Source organism: Theropithecus gelada, chromosome 1, assembly GCF_003255815.1.
Source record: "Theropithecus gelada isolate Dixy chromosome 1, Tgel_1.0, whole genome shotgun sequence".
Classification (NCBI taxonomy): domain Eukaryota; kingdom Metazoa; phylum Chordata; class Mammalia; order Primates; family Cercopithecidae; genus Theropithecus; species Theropithecus gelada.
Genome location: NC_037668.1, coordinates 113,880,734 through 113,893,338, shown reverse-complemented (window position 1 = coordinate 113,893,338; position 12,605 = coordinate 113,880,734). Strand labels below are relative to the sequence as shown.

The window sequence follows — 12,605 nt, the reverse complement described above, 5'->3', positions numbered from 1 at the left end:
ACCTCATTTGCAGAATGTGTGGAAATGGAAGGGACCAAGAAGAATTATCTTCCAGTGACATGTGAAGTTAAATATTGCAGGTACAAAAATGGGTCAGATACATTCCTTTTCCTTCATGAGCTTACATTTCATTGGAATAGAGAAACATGCCCTTAATTACAGTATAGTATGAATAGTGCTAACTAGCCATATTAACAGAGTTCTGTACAGATATAAAATAATCTGCTGCTGATTCTGACTAAGGTGCATCGTGAAAGTTTTCATAGATCATGTTACATTTGAGTTGGTAACAAGTTACGTGATACAAGAACCAGTGGCATGGAGTACATGGGTGTTTGAGCAGTGACTTGAAGAAATAGTATGGATTTATCAAGTAGAAACAGAGGGCAGAGGCATTCCATCCAGAGGAAACAGCATTTGTAAAAGCACAGATGTGTGAAGAAGCTAGATGTATGTAAAGAACTGCAAATAGTCCAATGTTTCAGTGAGGCCTTTTTCCATTGAAAGTGAAAGAAACTCAGTTTGAACAGTTTTAAGTTAAAAAAAAAAAAAAAATCAGAATGGGATAATATAATCAGGAAGTCCAGGAGTATATGTGTCTAGAGATTTGGCTAGGTACAGGAACTTGATGAATATAACCAAGACGCTCTGTAAATCTTATCCTGGCATTTCTCTGTTGGCTACATTCACAGGAACATGTTGTAGAAAAAGTGGTCATTGGCAATTCTAGGCTTCTGTTGCCCTCAGAGTTAGTAATCTAAGCAAAAAGAAAGCACTCTTTTTTTCCTTGTATCTCTAGCAAAAATTGTTAGGAGACTCCAGCCAATCAGGCTTTGACCACATAATCATCTTTTTTTTTTTTTTTTCCTGTCACGAGGCTGGAGTGCAGTGGCACAATCTCAGCTCACTGCAACCTCTGCCTCCCAGATTCAAGCGATTCTCCTGCCTCAGCCTCCGAATAGTTGGGACTACTGGCGCATGCCACAACACCCAGCTAATTTTTGTATTTTTAGTAGAGACGGGGTTTCATCATGTTGGCCAGGATGGTCTCGAACTCCTGACCTTGTGTTCTACCTGCCTTGGCCTCCCAAAGTGCTGGGATTAAAGGTGTGAGCCACCACGCCAGGCCCACATGATCATCTTTCAATCAATTGCAATAGCAATGGAATAGGAATACTGTAATTTGCAAGATTTAGGTCATTTTCCCACCCCTGGAAACTGGGATGGAGAACAGAGTATGTGGACTGAGAAATGGGGAATAATATTTCCCCAAAGAGATTTTTAGCAGATTGAAGAAATGTCCTCTACATTTCACATCTTTAGTGCCCAATATCTACTTATACCCTCTTGCCACTTATACAGTTTTAAACATGCCTTTGCCTAACAGCGCAGGCACCTACACAGCTGAAAACGCACTGTCGTTTCTCCAAAAGAAGGTACCCCAAGGTACTGGCCAATTATTGCTTACATCTCTAAGGCCAAGTTCTCAGAGTAAGGTGCATTCTTTTCAATGAGGCCTAAATATGTCTACATTTCTACTAACCAGTATAGATAGTAAAGAAAGAAAGAAAACAAGATATCCCGTTTGAAGAAAAAGAGAATGTGAAACAACATAGAGTGGCCCTGGACCCATAGCTGTGTATCTAGAACAAAAGTAGGTAATTGAGACATGCCAGTTCCTCATAACAGTGTAAATCTTTTTTAATCACCTAACTTCCCACTCCATGCTGCAAACATACACACATTGAAAGGGAGAAGATCTTTGAGATAAAGAGTCTCTAGAATATACTTTCTATGAAGCCAAGGAATTTTTTTGTTTGTTTTCTAGTATATGATCAATGCCAAGAACAGTGCCTGATACATAGTAACTATCTCTTGACTAAGTTAATTTAAACTCTTTTTTTTTTTTTTTTTGATGTGGAGTCTCCCTCTGTCGTCCAGGCTGGAGTGCAGTGGCACCATCTCAGTTCACTGCAACCTCTGCCCCCAGGGTTCTAGCAGTTCTCCTGCCTCAGCCTCCCGAGTTGCTGGGACTACAGGAACCCACCACCATGCCCAGCTAATTTTTTTGTATTTTTAGCAGAGACAGGGTTTCGCCATGTTGGTCAGGCTGGTCTCAAACTCCTGACCTCAGGTAATCCACCCACCTTGGCCTCCCAAAGTGCTAGGATTACAGGCGTGAGCCACCATGCCTAGCCGAACTGATATTCTTTACTTAAGATATTTATAAGAATTCTGAGACAGATATATAGATATTGAGTACCTAAAATTATACTTAGCCAAAAATATGCATTAAATAATGGTTATGCTGTTACTTTCAAACAATTCAAAATCTGAGCTCCACTGATTTTTATCTGGGGACAAGTTCAATGAATAATTTCTATTTTCTCTCTAAAGATCTTCAAATTATTACTAACTGTTGCCTACCAAAAAGGAACATCTAAAACACCTAATACCAATTACCTTTTTTTTGTTACAGCTTTATAGAGGTACAGTTAACATGTAACAGTTATATGTGGTAAAATGTGATAACTTTTGACATATGTATAAATTGTAAAACCATCACTGTATTCATCCGTTCTTGCACTGCTATAAAGAAGTACCTGAGACTGAGTAATTTATAAAGAAAAGAGGTTTAATTGACTCACGGTTCCACAGGCTACAGGAAACATGGCTGGGGAGGCCCCAGGAGACTTAATCATGGTGGAAGGTGAAGGGGAAGCAGACACATCTTACATGGCCAGAGCAGGAGGAAGAGAGAGAGGGAGAGGTGCCACACACTTTTAAACAACCAAATCTTGCAAGCACTCAGTATCATGAGAGCAACACTGAGGGTGAAATCCGACCCCATGATTCAGTCACCTCCCACCAGGCCGCACCTCCAACACTGGGGATTACAATGTGACATGAGATTTGGGCAGGGACACAGACCTAAACCATATCAATTAACAAAATCAGAATAGTGAACACACCCATCAAACCCCCCAATTTTCTTGTTTACATTTGTAATCCTTTTCTGCCTCTCCTTCCGCCTTCCTCCTCAGGCTACCATGGGGGGATCGGCTTTTTGTCACTATAGATTATCCAAACCTAAATATCAAATAATGGCCAGAATAGTTGATTTTTGAATTATAACTTAACTATAATTTTATGTGGACTTTAGACTAAAAGCACACTTTCCAGTTGACTTTGTAGTTTCCTTTAAAAGTGATAGTAAAAATACTGTGAACATCTGGGCACAGATCGCTTGTATCTCTAATCTTAGCTACTTGGGAGTCTGAAGCAAGAGTATCACTTGAGGCCAGGAGTTCAAGACCAGCCTGGGCAACAAAATGAGACCACATCTCTAAAAAAAAAAGAAAAAAAAATTTTAATTAGCTGAACATGGTGGCGCACACCTGTGATCATGCCACTGTACTCCAGCTTGATTGACAGAGCAAGACTCAATATCTTTAAAAAAAAAATACTATAAATACTATCTAAACAAAAGTCTTATTTGGAACACAGAATGTACATTTTATCATAAGGAATTTTATTGTCATTGTAGTTTTGTGGATTTTCTCTGTTGAGTTTTCAGGATGCTGCACATATGGAATTGATCTGTGCTATATTTTCTGCTCAAATACATAGAATTACAGAAGGGAAAATATGTGAATAGCAATAATCATTAAATTTCTCAGTAGTATCATGATGGAAAATACCTGGTTTTCATGGCTTTTAGATCTAAAACAGCAAAAGAAAATGAAGGAGAGACAGATACCTAGATGGATTATTTTGCATTTTTAAGAAACTGTATTTTCTGCTTGTGGTTTCCTCAGAAGACAGAATAGTTCCTTCATTTGCAGTTTGCATGCCTCCCAGTGCTAAAGTTTAGTTTCTATAGATTACTGGGAAAGTGAATGTATTACATTTGCCTTTTGAAATTTTTTTTGGCATTAACTTTTGGATAGGTTATTCTCACTCAGTAAAGGCTATTTTAATGTTTTTCTTTTTTATTATTACTTTCCTACCTGGACTCATCATATTACTGACATGACATGTGCTTCCATAAATGTTAGAAAATAAAATCTTGTGACTGTAAGCTGGATCCTTGTCTCAGACCAAATTATCCTCTTACAAAACCTCTCTCCCTCTGGATACATTCTTACTTGTTTCAATATGTAAAATTTCAGTCCTGTCTTTAGAAGCTAGGCTGATTCTTTTTTCAGGATAACTTTGAAACTGCCTAACTGAAGAAGTTATTATTCAAATAGAATTTATTTTTAATTTGGTCATCAATTCAGACCATCAAATGTTTATTGAATGTACTATACATTCACAACACTAGCCAAGGCTTTGCATAACTTTGCCCTCGAGAATTCATAATTTACATGTTGTCTTTATTAATTTTATCTTTTAGCCTTTTTTAATGATTGTTTTTCCAAGGGCTATATTCATCTCTACTTTGTTCAGACTTATAAACTACTCAGAAGATACATTTAAGCCAAACTGTGCTGTGTTCTTGTATATTTAAAGCACAGTGGATATTAAATCAATAATTGAAATTTTCCATGAGAGTTAAACGGTCCAAGTGTCGCTCTTATCTATAACAACAGGATATCTTAAAGCTACCTTGCAAAATATCAGAAAAGTTTCAATTTTCCAAAATATATAATTTGTTTTAAAGCTGTTATTATAACTTAACGTGTTATTACCTCTAAAACAAGCCAAAATCTGAGCAACACTGATTTTATCTGAAAACTAGTTCAAGTAATTATATATTCTCTCTAAAGATCTTTAAACCCTTAAAAAATGTTGCCTACCACAAAGCATATGATTATCTAAAATACCCAGTACTAAATACCTTTCTTTTTACAGGCTTTTTGAGGTATAATTGACATATAATAAACTGCCTATATTTAAATTTTACAATTTGATAATTTTTGATATATTTATAACCTGTGAAACCATCACCAAGATCAAGATAATGAACATATCTGTCAAACCCAGTAATTTATTTGTTCACATTTTATATAATACCTTATTTTTGTCCCTCTTGTCTTCTCGCTTTCCATGCCACTTCCGATCTGCTTTTTGTCACTCTAAATTAATTGGAATTTTCTAAAGTCTTTATATAAACTGACTTATATAGTGTGTACTCTTTTTTTAATCTGGCTTCTTTCACTTAGCATAAGACATTTGAGATTTGTCTAGGTTGCCACATCCGGGCTGTTCATTTTATGGATATACTGTAATTAGTTTGTGTATAAGTGTATAAGTTTATCCACTTACCATTTTTTAACTTGAGGGACTATATATTTCAATAGAAAACAGAGACTTTAACACTTCTATTGGAAAACTATTAAAGTGCTCAATATATGTGCACATAATATAATATATTCTATTAGGACACTCTAACTTCCAAGCTTCTGGCTACTGCCAAATAAGAATGATAATATTTTACTTTTATGATTTCCCAGGAAACTAATGGAATCTGCTAGTGCTTCGGTTCCCAGGTTTTGCTTAAAAAAAAATGCATGTGAATTAGTCTCCAGCCTCTAGTGATTATAGAATAATAAAACTTTGTTTTTACTGGAGAGAATGCTGAGTCACTCTTCTCAGTATAGCAAACAGATGTGAAGGGTCTGAAAACAGAAGACATATTTTCACTTATTATTTTTAAAACTACTTCTTTTTTCTGCTTCTTGGTAAAAATTGGTGGTCAGACTAGTTCTATTAAGAGGCACCAGAAGCCAGACTGCTGTTCCTTTCCTTCAGTAAGGTATTATATTTTAAATTGTGATGGGATGACTTAACTGAGGTAGTAAAACACATTGTGAGAGAAAATGTTTGGACTGATTAATGTTTTCTAAATTATTTTAAATTTATAAAAATGAATTAGAGCATCTTTATCAGATTTTTGTTTTTACTTTTCTTCCTGTATCGTTTCATGCTAATGTAGCTTCTGAAAATGAAAAGTATGGACTCTGATGATGTACTTTTTTATCTTTCAATCTGTAAGCTTTCTGAAATTTTGCTACTTGGCAAAGACGTCCATGTCATTTGATTACATTTTGAGCACTAAATTCATGTGTTTAAAAAAAAGGTTTCCTTTATATATATGTTATCATTAAAGTTCAGTTGATAGTTAACTCTGGTTTTAACATTGAAATGTATTATTTAAAAGGCAAGATCTCTACTTGGCAGTAACCTAGGTATGAATTTTTAAAATGATGAAAAGTTTATTTGGCCAAGGTTCTGAACTCTCCTATGTGGGAAGGAAATAAAAATCTTTCTCCTCCTTTTAATAATTTGTGCTTATATATTTGTTAGCTTTTCAATAAGGTTTTAATTTTTAAATATTCAGCTTGTATGACTATACTATGAGATCAGCTGTGTTGACATCTTTTTCTTCTATTATCCTTGACCTTACCACTTTGTCTTTTTAATATTTCTCCACTGATACTTTAATGAAGTCTTAAGGGGCAGAGATTCACACATGTATTCAGCGTTGCATGTTTACCCAGAAGTCACCCCAACAATTTTTTTCTTACCATTTTATTGTAAAGTAAAACATAGACACATAAAACTATACAAAACAAATGTAAATCACAAACAATTATAAGACAGACTCTTGTAACTACCACACAGGTCAAGAGTAAAACAGCCATAACTAACGAAGCCATTATGTGCCCCATGAAACCACAAGCCCAGCTCTCCTACCAAAAGTAAGCAGTCCTCCTTTTTAAAACATAGTTTATCACAAAAGTATGCATCTTTAAAAACTATAGTTTAGGCTTATTTGTTTTATTTGCTATGTCTTTCACTCTACAAGTTCTCTCTCTATTCCCTGTTTTCCCCCTTAAAATTTAGTTGTCGAAGCTCCCCAATCATTTGATCTGTAGAGTTTCCCACGGTCTGGATTTTGCTTTTATAGTCTCATGGTGTAGTTCTGCTTGTTTCTTGGTCCTGTGTGTTTCCTGCAAATTGGTAGTCACATATAGAGACCTTGTCATATTCAGGTTTGTTTTTGGCAAAACAATCAGTGATATTCTGTTCTTTTTTCAGGAAGCACATAATGTCTGATGATCTCTTTATGTGTGTATGATGTTAGTAATAGTTGATGCTCAGCGCCTAGATCAATTAGATTATTTGTGGCATTGCAAAATGGAGATTTTTTTAATCCTCTTATTTCTTTTTCACTTACTGGCTGGAATACATCCCCTCATCTACTATTTGGTTACTAGTGGTACACTAAGGCAGAATAAATGCGTGATTCTTCACCTTTGTTTACCATGTTTCAAGATAATGAGTTAGCCTCCTTTCATCCTTTGAATGTGGACAGTTTTTGTTGTGTCATTATGAACTTATAAATTTAAACATATTTGATGTTTTTCAATCCATTGTAGTTCTTATCCTTGTTGAAGTTCATCTAGTCCCATATCTGGCTGAGGGGATCCTCTTCAATCACCTACTAAGTGTTTTTAATATGACTCTAGTTTTGATACCTTGATAGCTTTCTTGCTTTCCGGCATGATATTGCAGGGACCCCCAACGCCTGGGCTGTGGACCTGTACTGGTTTGTGTCCTGTTAGGAACTGGGCTGCACAGCAGGAAGTGAGTGGCAGGTGAGCAAGCATCACTGCCTGAGCTTCACCTCCTATCAGATCGGTGGCAGCATTAGAGTCTCATAGGAGCACAAACCCTGTTACGAACTGCACATGTGAAGGATCTAGGCTGCCTCCTTGTGAGAGTCTTAATGCCTGATGATCTGAAGCAGAACAGTTTCATCCCGAAACTATCCTCCACACCCCAATGTTATGGAAAAATTGTCTTCCATGAAACTGGTGCCAAAAAGGTTGGGGACTGCTGTGATAGTGTGTTCCAGGCTTATCTGGAGGATGGACAGGGTATATTAATTTATCCATGCAGATGCTATGAATAAATGCTGTAAATTGACTGAAAACCAGTACTGAGGGGCTAAAACTAGCCATGAAACATGTACTTTCTTTCAAAAAAATAAAGAAGAAAAGAAAAACAAATCAGTCATTCAACAGCAGCAACAACAACAAAGCATTTTTTAAGCACTTACTGTGTATCAGGCGTTGTATTGGTTGCAGAGAATATGGACGTGAATAACATAAAACTGCACTCAAAGAGTTTACGATCTGATTAGGAAAACAAAACAAGCCAAAACACTACATTAAGGGACCTTGTAAGGCCCCAGGATGGTCTGAGAGTTCATAGAAGCAACCTAATTCAAGGTACGGAAGTCAAATAAAAGTTTGTAATGAAAATATTATTCAGTCTTCTAGTTCAAACATAAGTGTTCTAGGTGAGGAAACTTAAGGGAACATTATTCAAGGTGGGGGAAACAGTATATACAAAAGCCCAGAAGTGAAAGAGAGTGTATATTATGAGAATATGAAAATTGTTCAGTGACTGAAGTGCTGGGTGGAAGAGGGCAAAGAAGAGAGATAAATAGAGACCACCGAATCACGAGCAACCCCGTGAACTGTGTATTAAAGAATTTGGATTCTATTCTGAGGCCAATAACAAAGAGGCATGCTCAGATTCCATAGAATGATCAGTCTGACTACAGAGTGAAGATGCATTTTACAGGGGATAGGAACATGAATAAGTAACAGGAAAACAGAGAAAGTGACTTGCCCTAGGGTTGTGGAGGGAAGTTTGTAGAAAAGTGGTTCAGACCGACAGCAAATTAGGAGATGTAATGCATGGGGCTTAGTAAATGATTGGAAGGTGGTGGTGGTGATGGTGGTGGTGGAGAGGGAAAAATAAGTATTCAGACTATATCAAAAATATGAAAATATTCAAAGCATATGATTTTTGGCTTAGAAACTGGTGGATTACCTCAAGGTGACGTTCACTCGAATAGTGAACAGAGGATGAGGGAGGAACATAATGGAAAAGGTAGTAAGTTCAATTTTAGACTAGCTAGTGTTACAGCAGGAACTAGAAGTGTCTTGACTCAAGTCCACAAGAAATCCCCCCCCCAAAAAAAACACACTAACAAAGGGTGTGTTCTAGAGAAAGGGTGTAAAATTATCAGGAAAAGAATCTAGGTTTAAAAAAATTGCCTTATATACAAATAATAGCATAGGTGAGCCTGACTTTCTTTGATTAGTAAAGCAATCAACAAGTTTCTATTAAACATATCTGTATTAAACTATTCCAGAACATTCAGAAATCTGATCTTGTGATTATCTTTCTGTTGCCACTGCTTTTTCTTTTGTCAGAAATGTCCCCAAATTATATTTTTCCTCACAGAACCCAAGCTTTAAATTTGAGTTGAGGCATTCATGTCCTAATCCAGACTGGATACATTGGTATCCAGTCTTCTTCTTATATCTTATGTCTTCTTATTAGTTTTTCTTTCCAGAATGAATATCCCAGAAACAACCTTGCTGTTCCATCTTACTTCATATTTTTTATTCCCATTACAACTTATCCCTTCACTGAACTACCTTTTCTTGTGGATGTTCACATTTTAATTTCAGCTTTATTTACTTTTAAAGATGCTGATTCTTATACTTTTACTTTTTTCCTTCACTAATGTCAGTGGAAAGTAACCTATGACAAAATCAATAAAATGAAAACACAATTACTAGCTTATTACAATTATTGAATCATAATTTGACGAATCACACTCTATTTCAGCAAGAATTTTAATCTGATACTTTTAAAGCAACATTGTAGGCCTTTTTCCAGCACAGATTGTATTTAACACTGTAATCCATTTCTTTTTGTTTTGTTTTTCATTTCTTGAGCCAAGTATTTTAGACTGCTAATATAATTTCCAAAAAAGTAAAATCATTATTCTCATGCAAATTTAAAGTAAACACAGGTCAAAAATTTTATTCAACTTATTAATGATGGAACCTGTAAGATAATGGTTCGTAGAGCCTTTGAGGACTTCAGTATTTATAGACAATTAAATATGGGGATGTTAGAATAAGATAGTTTAGTTAGATACAAAACTGATTAATCCTGTATATAAAGCCATAATTTTGGGTGCTGGTTTTTTTTTTTTAATCAGACAGAAGTTGTTTGCATCTCTACCTAACAAAAATCTATACGTTAATGTGTAGTTAGTAAACAGTGAGTCCAACAAAGTACATTCACCTAATCTTTGGTAGCCCTATATCCCATATGATGTTGAAAGAATATGTCATATACCTTTTTGCCTTATTTCCACATCGTGGATAATTTTGGACTAAGACTTCTACTCTCTTAAACTGAACTAGAGGACCTCAGGATTGTTTGTGAATAACTGATGAAGTAAATTCTATTTTAGTATACTTTGTAAGTTTTATATTCCAGTGTTAAACAACTGCCTAACTTAATCTTCAATATTGAATTTTTGAGGAGTATAAATTGCTTTAACTGAGTATGGAGGAATAGCAAAGAGAATTTTATATGATAAATGGATTTAAAGTAATTTTCTGTGGAATAAACTCTCTACATTTTTATATTCTCTAGGGTTTTCCAGGAGATATTGGGATTCCTGGACAAAACGGCCCTGAAGGACCAAAGGTAAAATTAAGAAGAAGAAGAAGAGAGAGACTAAATAATTATGGTTATCTAGAGATCCTGATTCTCAATAAATGGGAAAAATATTTTAGAAATATCAGAACATTTCTGGATATTTTAAAGCTGTCTCAGGTACATTTAATAAACTTTAGGTTTCAGATAGTTGCAAATGATTTTTCTAATTTGGTATGAACTGAGATTAAGGGTGACAATATTTGCAAAATCACCCAGAAGGGTTTTTTTTGGAAGAGATTGGGGAAAAACACTCTAAAAAGCCATAGCGTATAAATGGCTGAAAATAAATAAATGGATGAGAATTTCCTGACCACTAAAACCCTTTAGGGACATGAGATATCCACTCATTAAAATAAAAGAAAGCCTATGGTGTCCATGAACCTCTATATAGCACAAAATACCTGAAGAAACCTAAGCATTTTCAACTTACAAGTGAAACCACAATTATTAGCTTGTTACCATTATTAAAACTCATCTTGAAGACTCACATACTAATTTATTATTTCAGCAATGCTTTTAATCTAACCATTTTAAAGCAACATTCTAGACCTTTTCCCAGCACAGATTTTGTTTAACACTATGGTATATACACAAATTTACTGTTTTGTGTGTATACTAGGAAATATCCTTAGCAAAATTTTAAATACCACGATTTGCCATGCAAGCTGATGTGGAATGGGCATTGTAAGCAAATAAAGCATTATGAATTCACATGTAAGGATGAAATAGCCTGAAGTTGGGAGAACTGGCAAGTTGTGAAATGTAGCTGCTATGGAGGTATCAATGGGAGCAGAGAGAGACAAAATGACAGGAGATGAAGCTGGAAAGGATCTTGATAATAGCCATATTTGTTAGTGTTCTTAATGTTGAGCAGCACAGTACTCTAGTAAATGCTTTATAGACATTATCTCATTTATAGTTATTATGTCATTTAATTTTGGCAACAGCATTATGAGGTAGTTATTCCTATTTTACAGATGATTAAGCTATTCACTCAGTCACATAACTTTAAGCTACATAGCCAGAATTCTAACCCAGATATGATTCCAAAGTCTGAGCTTTTATACCCTTAGCTTTGATATTAACTTAAATAGAGCATTCAGTACCATGCTGAAGGGTTTCTACTTTATCAGACGGGCATCATAAAGTAATCAAAGATATTTGAGTAGTGAAGTATCTTCGATGGTTATATTTTTAAAAGATACCTCTTATGCCAGTTTGGAGGATGGTTTCAAGAGGGGAGAAACTGAAGACAGGGAAAATAGGCAATGAATAATAAAGATTTGAAACAGGACATTCATTCAGCAGATATTGGCTGCCTTTCATGGCAGCCATTGTGCTAGACCATACGGCTACAAAGATTCCTATTTTCAAGAAAAAAAAAAAGAGTCCTATTCCCTGTTTTCAAGAAACTTAAAATCTAGAGAAAGATATTCAGGAAAACCTTAATAATAATCATAATGAATAATATATAATCAGCAATACTGTGAGAGCACAGGATCAGGGAAGTCAAATTATGTTTTGCAGGGAAGATAGCACTTGAGCCTACATGATTGAGTAGCAATTTGTGAAGCAGACAAGTGGGATGGATGGCATTCAGGAAAAAGAAACTTGTGAAAAGATGGAGGTGCTATATTTGGAAAATATTTATAATAGAAGTTATTTGTTGTTGATCTGAATTTCAAATTTAACTGAGCATCCTGTAGTTTATCAGGCAACCCCACCTGACACCCACAAACTTATACCTATATGCAGGGATCTTTTCCCCTTCCTTTCTGTCTCCATAGAAGTATTCACTCACCTCTTCAAGTTCCACATATGTTTTGCATCACATCCTCTCCTGACTCTTCAATGACCTCATGCCATCTATTATCACCTTTATCCCAATTTCTCCTTTGATAGAAATTTCCCCTTTACCCTTAAAATCATTCTCACTGCCAATCTTGTAGTTAGGCACCCTTTATTTTTCGCCAGGATAGTGTAATAGTCCTCCAGTAGTTGTTCTTCCTGCCTCCAATCTGGCATTTCTTCCTATCTACCTTCAAGCTGCAGATGGA

At 35.5% G+C, this 12,605-nt stretch overlaps 1 protein-coding gene across 1 annotated transcript in view; it reads left to right on the top strand.

Moving 5' to 3' along the window:
• Positions 1-12,605, top strand: part of COL24A1 (collagen type XXIV alpha 1 chain) — a 392,112-nt gene that overhangs the window by 154,190 nt on the left and 225,317 nt on the right. The window contains exon 20 of the mRNA XM_025390892.1: positions 10,483-10,536. Within this exon, the coding sequence (XP_025246677.1) occupies positions 10,483-10,536 (54 nt within the window). The remainder of the gene's footprint in view (positions 1-10,482; positions 10,537-12,605) is intronic.